The sequence below is a fragment of the Dendrobates tinctorius genome, unplaced genomic scaffold (genome assembly GCF_039654945.1).
Source record: "Dendrobates tinctorius isolate UK_male_01 unplaced genomic scaffold, ASM3965494v1 ptg000063l, whole genome shotgun sequence".
Lineage (NCBI taxonomy): Eukaryota > Metazoa > Chordata > Amphibia > Anura > Dendrobatidae > Dendrobates > Dendrobates tinctorius.
The window spans coordinates 11,759,599-11,770,196 of record NW_027361731.1 but is presented as its reverse complement, the minus strand read 5'-3'; the positions used below and the strand labels follow the sequence as shown (position 1 = coordinate 11,770,196).

Sequence of the window (10,598 nt, the reverse complement as noted above, 5' to 3'; positions counted from 1 at the left end):
GGACTAGGAAGAAGCCACCCATCATCATCATCACAAGGGATTCACAAATATAAATCTTGGACTACTGTCCTTGTTGTTCTACTGCCACTGCCCAATGTATAGGCATAGACATAGTATCTTCAAAACATTATCCCTAGGGGCTGTCTCATGGTTGACGCAGGAAGGAAGCCTCAAGAGCCAGACAATTATGAAAGTACTAGCATGGTAGTTCCAGTGCCCGATGTGCAGGCATAGACATGGTGTTTTCAAAACATTAGCCCAAGGGGCTGTATCATGTTTGATGAAGGAAGCAGGGCAGGTCTGAAGGGACAAACAATTATGAAGCTAGGACTACTAGCACAGTAGTTGCAGTGCCCAGTATCCAGGCATAGCCATACTGTCTCCAAAAATTAGCCCAAGGGGCTGTATCATATTTGATGAAAGAAGGGTCTCATCACCAGTGGCTCCGATGGGAAATATTAATTAACGGAACATTGTTTTTAGCTTATTCACCATGAGGTACATGTGGCAGAAGCAGGATTTCAAAACTTGTATAAGAAGAAAAGGGGCTTGTATGGGAAGTGATGGATGTGATCAGCAATTGCAAAAAAATAATGTTTTGGGTGACTTTAGGTTGCGATACTGTCATCTGGAGGGCTTAAATACTGTTGTGAAATCCAGTCCTTGTTAAATTTTATCAGAGTCAACCAGTCTGCAACCGTTTGTGTGCTTCTGTGATGATTGCCGCAGCGGCACTGAAAACACGCTCTGACATCACACTAGCAGCAGGGCAGGCCAGCACCTCCAAGGCATATAAGGAGAGGTCTGGCCAACTATGCAGCTTGGATACCCAGTAATTAAACGGAACAGAAGCGTTCCGACTTAGATAGTCGTTGACCATCTTGTTAAACTTCTCCCTCCTTGACATTGTTACTGTTCCAGCTAGTCCTTGGTGATGAGCCGGTTTATTGAAGATGGCCCAGTTTGTAGACATTTTACCACCACTTCTTTTAGACTTGCTGGGCGTGTCTCTCCTCATCAATGCATGCTATTGCACAGAGCTGGTACCTCTGCTAGCAGTGGTGTCTGAGGGTGCTGCTGCCGTCAAATGATCGACAACGGCCCTTTTGACGGATTCAATTGTGAAACCCCTTGGAGACTGCAATAGTAGCGAAGGAAATTTGTCCTTGTACAGTGGGTCTAGAAAGGTGGCCAACCAGTATAGGTTGCTATTGAAAATGTGGATTACATGAGGATCTTGGCACAGACAGTCAGATATGAAGTGTGCCATGAGTGCTAAGATGCAAAGAGGCAAATCTTCTGTGACCCCAGAAGGAGGAACAATACCCATCCTCTCCTCACATTGACTCTCCTCCTCCTCTCCAGCCCACCCATGCTGGACAGACATGAAGCTGGGGTTGGGATTCCCCTCTGTAGCATGAGGTGTCCCCTCGGTTCCAGTGTAAAATAAGTCCTCTCCCTCCTCGTTTTTATCATCTTCATCCCCCAATGTTGTCTGATGATATTGGCTGGATAGGATCACCCATTGTGAAATCTTGCTCCATACCCAGCTGTTGGGCACACAAAGATTCCATTTTTAGATTCTGCAGTGATTTTTTCAGCAGACATAGCATAAGGATGGTTACGATGATAGCTCACAAGCTTGGTGCAGTACTCAAAGTTATCAAGCACCACACAAATATCAGCGATCCACACCCACTCGACAGTTGCTTTGTGTCTTGGCTGAATCTCAGTGTGACGGGCATGTTTAAGCTGGTATTCAACAAGTGCCTTCTGCTGCTCACTTATCCTTGCCAACATATGATATGTTGAGTTCCGCCATGTTGGCAGGTCACAAATGAGTCAGTGGTTAGGCAAATTAAATTGCTTTTGAAGCGCTGCAAGACCGACAACAGCGTTTGAGGAATGGCAGAAATGGGCGCAAATACAGCGCACCTTCTTATGTAGGTACAGCAAGTCTTGGTATGTTTTTATAAATTTCTGCACCACTAGGTTCAGCATGTGAGCCATGCATGGCACGTGGACCAGCTTCCCGAGCTTTAAAGCCGCCACCAGGTTACGCCCTTTGTCACAACCAGACCAGGTTGGAGTTGCAGTGGGGAGAGCCACTGATCGGTCTGTTGTTTTAGTCCTAGCCACAGCTCTGCTGCAGTGTGTGGTGTTTCACCTAAGCAGATCAGCTTGAGCAGAGCATGTTGCCGCTTTGCCGATGCGCTGCTGCACAGCTCCCAACTTGGGAGTGATGTGGAGGGTAATTCAGCATAGGATGATGAGGTGGAGGAGGAAGAGGGGAGACAGGACGTATATGATGAGGCGGAAACCCTGATTGAGGTTGGGCCCTCTATTCGTGGCATGGGTAGGATATGTGATGGTCCAGTTTGAGACTTTGTTCCACCCTCCACCAGGTTGAGCCAGTGTGCTGTGACAGAGATGTATCCGTCCCTGGCCACAAGTACTTGTCCACATGTCTGTTGTAAGGTGGACCTTCCCGGTTACGGCGTTGGTGAGAGCACGCTTTAGATTGTTTAAGACGTGCTGGTGTAACCACATACAGTTGTGGCCAAAAGTATCGACACCCCTGCAATTCTGTCAGATAATACTCAGTTTCTTCCTGAAAATGATTGCAAACACAAATTCTTTAGTATTATTATCTTCATTTAATTTGTCTTAAATGAAAAAACACAAAAAGAATTGTCCTAAAGCCAAATTGGATATAATTCCACACCAAACATAAAAAAGAGGGTGGACAAAAGTATTGGCACTGTTCGAAAAATCATGTGATGCTTCTCTAATTTGTGTAATTAACAGCACCTGTAACTTACCTGTGGCACCTAACAGGTGTTGGCAATAACTAAATCAGACTTGCAGCCAGTTGACATGGATTAAAGTTGACTCAACCTCTGTCCTGTGTCCTTGTGTGTACCACATTGAGCATGGAGAAAAGAAAGAAGACCAAAGAACTATCTGAGGACTTGAGAAACCAAATTGTGAGGAAGTATGAGCAATCTCAAGGCTACAAGTCCATCTCCAAAGACCTAAATGTTCCTGTGTCTACCGTGCGCAGTGTCATCAAGAATTTTAAAGCCCATGGCACTGTGGCTAACCTCCCTAGATGTGGACGGAAAAGAAAAATTGACAAGAGATTTCAACGCAAGATTGTGCGGATGTTGGATAAAGAACCTCGACTAACATCCAAACAAGTTCAAGCTGCCCTGCAGTCCGAGGGTACAACAGTGTCAACCCGTACTATCCGTCGGCAACTGAATGAAAAGGGACTGTATGGTAGGAGACCCAGGAAGACCCCACTTCTTACCCCGTGACATAAAAAAGCCAGGCTGGAGTTTGCCAAAACTTACCTGAAAAAGCCTAAAACATTTTGGAAGAATGTTCTCTGGTCAGATGAGACAAAAGTAGAGCTTTTTGGGCAAAGGCATCAATATAGAGTTTACAGGAGAAAAAAAGAGGCATTCAAAGAAAAGAACACGGTCCCTACAGTCAAGCATGGCGGAGGTTCCCTGATGTTTTGGGGTTGCTTTGCTGCCTCTGGCACTGGACTGCTTGACCGTGTGCATGGCATTATGAAGTCTGAAGACTACCAACAAATTTTGCAGCATAATGTAGGGCCTAGTGTGAGAAAGCTGGGTCTCCCTCAGACGTCATGGGTCTTCCAGCAGGACAATGACCCAAAACACATTTCAAAAAGCACTAGAAAATGGTTTGAGAGAAAGCACTGGAGACTTCTAAGGTGGCCAGCAATGAGTCCAGACCTGAATCCCATAGAGCACCTGTGGAGAGATCTAAAAATGGCAGTTTGGAGAAGGCACCCTTCAAATATCAGGGACCTGGAGCAGTTTGCCAAAGAAGAATGGTCTAAAATTCCAGCAGAGCATTGTAAGAAACTCATTGATGGTTACTGGAAGCGGTTGGTCGCAGTTATTTTGGCTAAAGGTTGTGCAACCAAGTATTATGCTGAGGGTGCCAATACTTTTGTATGGCCCATTTTTGGAGTTTTGTGTGAAATGATCAATATTTTGCTTTTTGCTTCAATCTCTTTTGTGTTTTTTCATTTAAGACAAATTAAATGAAGATAATAATACCAAAGAATTTGTGTTTGCAATCATTTTCAGGAAGAAACTGAGTATTATCTGACAGAATTGCAGGGGTGTCAATACTTTTGGCCACAACTGTAGCTAGCAGTTGGAAAACTAAGACGCTTTCAATAACGCAGGGGAAAAGAAGGGTTAATTTGATAATGCTTTATGAAAAAATAGAAGCCATTAGATCCGATACTTTCGATGCTTTCCAAGGTGTATGGGAACCTTGGATCCAGGCATTCAATGGTGAGGACCTCTCTAGGATGATATCTTTATCTATATAGTTTATCGACAAGGTGGTTACTGTCTATATTTATATACTCTGAACCGCTTATGCTAGTATTTCACGTCGACTCATCTTATATTACACTCAATGTATACCCCCCTCCCCCCTTCCCCCCCTCTTTTAACCTAATTTGGTTATGTTAAAACTGTTGTTTAGCAATTCTTTCAAACTAAGACGATGAAGTCAAGGATACTATATAGGTTTCCTATGCTTTTTCTTTAATATTTCCCCCTGCGAGGGGATCCTTGTACTCTAATGTGAATGTATTTCATGTTAAATGATGTTTTCTTTTCAATAAAAACGTTGAAACTAAGACGTGCTGGTGTAACGCAGGGACGGCACACAGGGGAAAATAGTGCCAGCTGGGAACCGAGTATCGTGGGGCAGCCACAGCCAACACATCACGGAAAGACTGTGTCCCCACCAGCCTAAATGGCAACATCTCCACGGCTAGCAACTTGGCAATGTGCGCATTGAGTATTTGTGCTTGTGGCTGCGTGGCTTGGTATTTACACCTCCTTTCATACATCTGGGGCAAGACAATTGGACGCTTTCCTGTCACAAACAAGTGGATGAGCTTTTTGTGTCCTGTGTCTGTGCAACCACACCTTGTGAGCAAGAGGTATGATGATCACCTGCTTCCTGGCCAGCAGATTGGGAAGGACGGATCACAGGCGACATGGCTGTGATTTGACCTGCAGACATCGATTTGGTACCCTGTTGTTCAGTCCACAGACTAGGGTGCTTGGCTGCCATGTGTTTCCACATACTGGTGGTGCTTTGCTTGCCTTTGCCTTGGCCTCTGCTCAGCTTCCTATGGCAGATGCTACAGATGACAACGTTTGGTTCAGAAAGACTATGGAAAAAAAATTTCTGATAGCGGCTGAACGCACCCTTGCCTTGACTTGGGGCACAGAGGGATTGCTTTTTGCAACAGTTGACACACTTCGCACTCTGCTCAAACCAGTAGCCCTTGGTGCTACGTATCCACCTTCTTCCTCTGTGCTGCTGTGATGGCTATGCGTGCCAACGGTTCAGATCAGATCGGTGGTCTCATTATCAACCACCTCGTAGTTCATGTCATCCTCCTTACGTGTTGATATTGGCGACTGCCCAGATGGCAACTGTGTGTCATCACCATCATCCTCCATCTCTTCACCCGGTATATCATGTGGAAGAAAGTGGCATTCTTCTGGCCGTGGGGTTTCAAATATTTGGCCATCATCAGCAGATGATACCTCACGTTCCTCTTCAATGTCGCGCGGTGAGAGGCCAGAGACAACAAAAGGAAATGGACCAAAACAGATCCTCGGAGTGGCCAAGGTTGGGGTCAAATGTTTCCTGCGACTGTTGATGGGGTGATGAACTAGAAACAGGTTGAGAATAGGCTGTCCCAGCGTTCGCTGTATGGACAGGAGACTGTTTTGTCATGGACGATTGGGTGCTGCTAGAAAATTGCGTTGAGGCCTTATCAGCCATCCAAGACAGTATCTGCTCTTGTTCTTCTGGCTTCCAGACCCGTTTACGTTCCAGACTGGGAAATTTCGTCAGGAACCTAGATGCATCAACCTTCTTCATTCTGTTATGGTTGTCCCACTATTGTAAGACCCTTCTTAATTGTCTGTGGCCAAATTATATGTGAGAGCATGTACATGCAATTAAGAAATAAATACACCAGACGTGTTAGTGTCTAAAATGGATTCCTCTCCTTTATTACAGGAAGATACAGTTGGTTTTTAAAGAGAAAAAGCAAGGTGCTTGCCAAGTTATTGCCTCATGGCTTATCGGTACAGGAACAATGGCTTTTGGTCACAAGATAATGCCTAGAACTTTCGTTATTTGTTCTTAGCAGCTGCAAGCTGGTTATGCAAATATCCATTACAGGTCAAGTTATTGGCAAGCGTAGCAAACAATACACCAAGAATTACTGAATCATAACGTGTTAGCAGAAATAGCTTTTAAGATCTAATTCTCAGTATATACTTAAAGGGTCCATGACTCAAATATAGCATCTATGCATTTATATATATTGGATATCTTCACAACTAAATATTGATTTCATATCCTTAACAGGTCTCCCAGACTCTGTGCCTTGTTGGGTACAAATGACAACCCCCACATCCACGTCCCTGTCCCTTCACAACAGCCTTTGTAGGATTTTGTGATTTTTCTGCCATAGTTGCAGATGTTCAGATGCAGATATTGGGGAACAAGGAGCTGTTAGTACTTTGTGGAAGGTAGCATTACAGCCTAGTACTGCTTTGTGTTTTACAAACAGCATAAGAATATTGCCCTGAGGTTCAAGGCGAGATTACACACCCCAATCACCACACAAGACAGTGGTGCTGGCTGCGTGTCAGTTGTGCAGTATTGTGCATCCTATTCACTATGAACACAGCACCGAAACAGCACAAAAAAAAAACAAATAAAAAAACTGCCCTGCAGGGGTTGATGAGACTCCAAAAATAGCTGGGAAAACCATCACTACTCAGTCCCTGACCTTCTGCTTTCAGCCCAGAACAGCTATTGGGTTTTACAGAGGATTTCTGGATGATTTGCACAAACAAACACAACTCTCCCTAGCAGCTGCTCACACTCCCTACACTAGCTGTATTCTAGCACCAGGTTTCATACCTTTAATTGATCATCACATTAAATTCAGAAAATATGTAATCGGGCAACTCCTTAATACAAGCAAACCTGCAAAAAAGCCACATGAGTTCACAACAATGCCCATCAGTCAAAAATTACTCTTTTTATAAACCACACAAAAACAAGTTCAAAAACACGAAAACCATGCAGTGTTTGGTTGTAATTTGATTGTGTCAAGTGGCTATGCTGCTCAGTCTTCCACCTTATATATACTCACTGGTTTTGCACTTTTATGTGATTTTATAATAATAAAAATATTTATACATTTTCTTGCACAAAAAACTGAGGCTTTTTGTGGGTTTACTAGCTGTATTCTCCATGCAATGTGCAGAAAATGGCGGCAGCAGGGCTTAGATAGAGCCAGGCTATGAGTCATGTATGACGCTGGACGGCCAGCCAATCATAGTAATGCCGCCCACAAGCAAGAAGGGTGCGGCGTTACTGTGAATGGCAAATGCTGGGTGGGACATCCAAATAGTGCGAGGTGAGTAGTGAAATACTCGCTATGAACCGAGTACCGCGAGTACTTCATTACTCGCCGAGTACCGAACACCCACGACTGTGCTCGCTCATCCCTACCTAGGGCCCCACTTTGCCTAAAACTGGCCCTGTCTCCCAGACATAATGATTTCTCATATCCCTAGTCTTTATAATTATATTGCACTAACTCCCTGACAGACTGCAGCATGGCCATTAGTTAAAAGCTGCTAATGATCTTTGGAGCAGGTAAGTTTTCCCTGAGTGGTATATATTGGGCCGTCTGAAAACTGAGTTTAGTCTAGGACAATTTGTCCGTACTACTAATTGACTGCTCTTACAATACCAAACTAGGGCAGTCCCTATAGGAGAAAAAACACAATAATTATTCTGTATTTTCACATACTGCTAGATAAGGCTAGTTTTCTGACTGCTTTGGATAACATGATACGTGTTTTTTTTGTCTAGTCTCACTTGCATATAGGTCAATATTAAATAGTCTCTTAATGAGTCACCTTTGGTGAGGATGATGAAACCCGTAGACATGAGAGGCTTGGAGAGTGAGTGTGTATACATCACCTCACCCTATATACTGAAACGTGGGGTATATGTTTTTCTATTAGTCACTTTCTGAGTAACCTTCAGGGGGTGAATTATTGGTATAGTTTTACATTTGGAATTAATAAAGTTTAAGCTTTATCCTTTTGTCAGCAAACATGAGGAATGACAAGAGACAACCCCTTTTAGACGATCCAATTTTGGTTAAAACAATTCCAACAATCTGATCATAAAAAGGCTTCTCCCCATGTGACATCTCTGATGTTTATTAACAGTTGATTTCCAAGTAAAATATTTTCCACATTAAGAAAATGAAAAAGGCTTCTCCTTTGTGTGACTGCTCTGATGTCTAACAAGATTCGCTTTCCGGTTAAAACATTTCCCACATTCTGAACAGGAAAAAGGCTTCTCTCCTGTGTGAGTTCTCCAGTGGTTATCAAGATGCTCTTTCTGGTTAAAACATTTCCCACATTCTGAACAGGAAAAAGGCTTCTCCCCTGTGTGAGTTCTCCAGTGGTTATCAAGATGCGTTTTCCAGTTAAAACATTTTCCACATTCTGAACAGGAAAAACGCTTCTCCCCTGTATGAGTTCTCCCATGGCTGTCAAGAAGCGCTTTCTGGTTAAAACATTGCCCACATTCTGAACAGGAAAAAGGCTTCTCCCTTGTATGAGTTCTCCAGTGGCTAACAAGAACCGATTTCTGGTTAAAACATTTCCCACATTCTGAACATGAAAAAGGCTTCACCCCTGTGTGACCACTCTGATGTCTAACAAGAACCGATTTCAGGTTAAAACATTTCCCACATTCTGAACAGGAAAAAGGCTTCTCCCCTGTATGAGTTCTCCCGTGGCTATCAAGAAGCGCTTTCCGGTTAAAACATTGCCCACATTCTGAACAGGAAAAAGGCTTCTCCCCTGTATGAGTTCTCCAGTGGCTATCAAGAGCCGATTTCTGGTTAAAACATTTCCCACATTCTGAACAGGAAAACCGCTTCTCCCCTGTGTGAGTTCTCCAGTGGTCATCAAGATTACATTTCTTATTAAAACATTTCCCACATTCTGAACAAGAAAAACGCTTCTCCCCTGTGTGAGTTCTCCAGTGGTTATCAAGATGACTTTTCTGCTTAAAACATTTCCCACATTCTGAACAGGAAAAAGGCTTCTCCCCTGTATGAGTTCTCCAGTGGCTATCAAGAACCGATTTCCGGTTAAAACATTTCCCACATTCTGAACAGGAAAAAGGCTTCTCCCCTGTGTGAATTCTCTGGTGTTTAGCAAGATCCCATTTCAGGTTAAAACATTTCCCACATTCTGAACAGGAAAAAGGCTTCTCCCCTGTGTGAGTTTTCCAGTGGTTATCAAGATGATATTTCTGGTTGAAACATTTCCCACATTCTGAACATGAAAAAGGCTTCTCCCCTGTGTGACCACTCTGATGTTTAACAAGAACTGATTTCAGGTTAAAACATTTCCCACATTCTGAACAAGAAAAAGGCTTCTCCCCTGTATGAGTTCTCCAGTGGCTATCAAGAACACATTTCTGGTTAAAACATTTCCCACATTCTGAACAGAAAAAAAGCTTCTCCCCTGTGTGAGTTCTCTGATGGAGATCAAGACTTATTTTCCATTTAAAACATTTCCCACATTCTGAACATGAAAAAGGTTTCTCCCTTGTGTGAATTATCTGGTGTCTATAAAGAATCGATTTATGGTTAAAGCATTTCCCACATTCTGAACAGGAAAAAGGCTTCTCCACTGTGTGAATTCTCTGGTGCTTAACCAAATCTCCTTTCTGGTTAAAACAGTTCCCACATTCTGAACATGAAAAAGGCTTCTCCCCTGTGTGAGTTCTCCAGTGGTTATCAAGATGACCTTTCTGGTTAAAACATTTCCCACATTCTGAACATGAAAAAGGCTTCTCCCCTGTGTGACCACTCTGATGTCTAACAAGAACCGATTTCTGGTTAAAACATTTCCCACATTCTGAACATGAAAAAGGTTTCTCCCCTGTGTGAATTATCTGGTGTCTATAAAGCTTCGATTTATGGTTAAAATATTTCCCACATTCTGAACAGGAAAATGGCTTCTCCCCTGTGTGAATTCTCTGGTGGGTAATAAAATATGATTTCTGTGTAAAACATTTCCCACATTCTGAACATGAAAATGACTTCTTTGCTTTAGGAGCAATTTGTTTTTTAATGTCTCTTTTGTGACTTTGAATTTCCTTAGTACTCGGTAATGAGTCAGAAGATGGGACCTGTTTCATAGGGTCAGATGAGAGATCTTTGCTGTGAAGGGATGATGGTATATCTAGAGTAATAGCATTCACTTCAGTTGTATCTTGTAGGATCTCAAGAGCATCAGATTTAAAAATTGAAGGTATCAGCTGTCCCTCTGATCTCCTGGTACAGTCATCTACTAAGACAAAAACAATTATTTTCTTTTTAATAAAATATCCTTGAATTTTATATTTTTGCACATTTCTGCTTAAATTATCCATAAAAATGGCAAGCTAAGTAAAAATATTTA

The 10,598-nt window shown here is 42.8% G+C and overlaps 1 protein-coding gene across 1 annotated transcript in view; it reads right to left on the bottom strand.

The window, feature by feature from the left end:
- Window positions 1-6,063: 6,063 nt before the first annotated feature.
- Window positions 6,064-10,598, bottom strand: part of LOC141093959 (uncharacterized) — a 36,940-nt gene continuing 32,405 nt past the window's right edge. Inside the window, exon 11 of the mRNA XM_073579635.1 lies at window positions 6,064-10,484. Coding sequence (XP_073435736.1) covers window positions 8,371-10,484 — 2,114 coding nt within the window. The 3' untranslated portion in view covers window positions 6,064-8,370. The remainder of the gene's footprint in view (window positions 10,485-10,598) is intronic.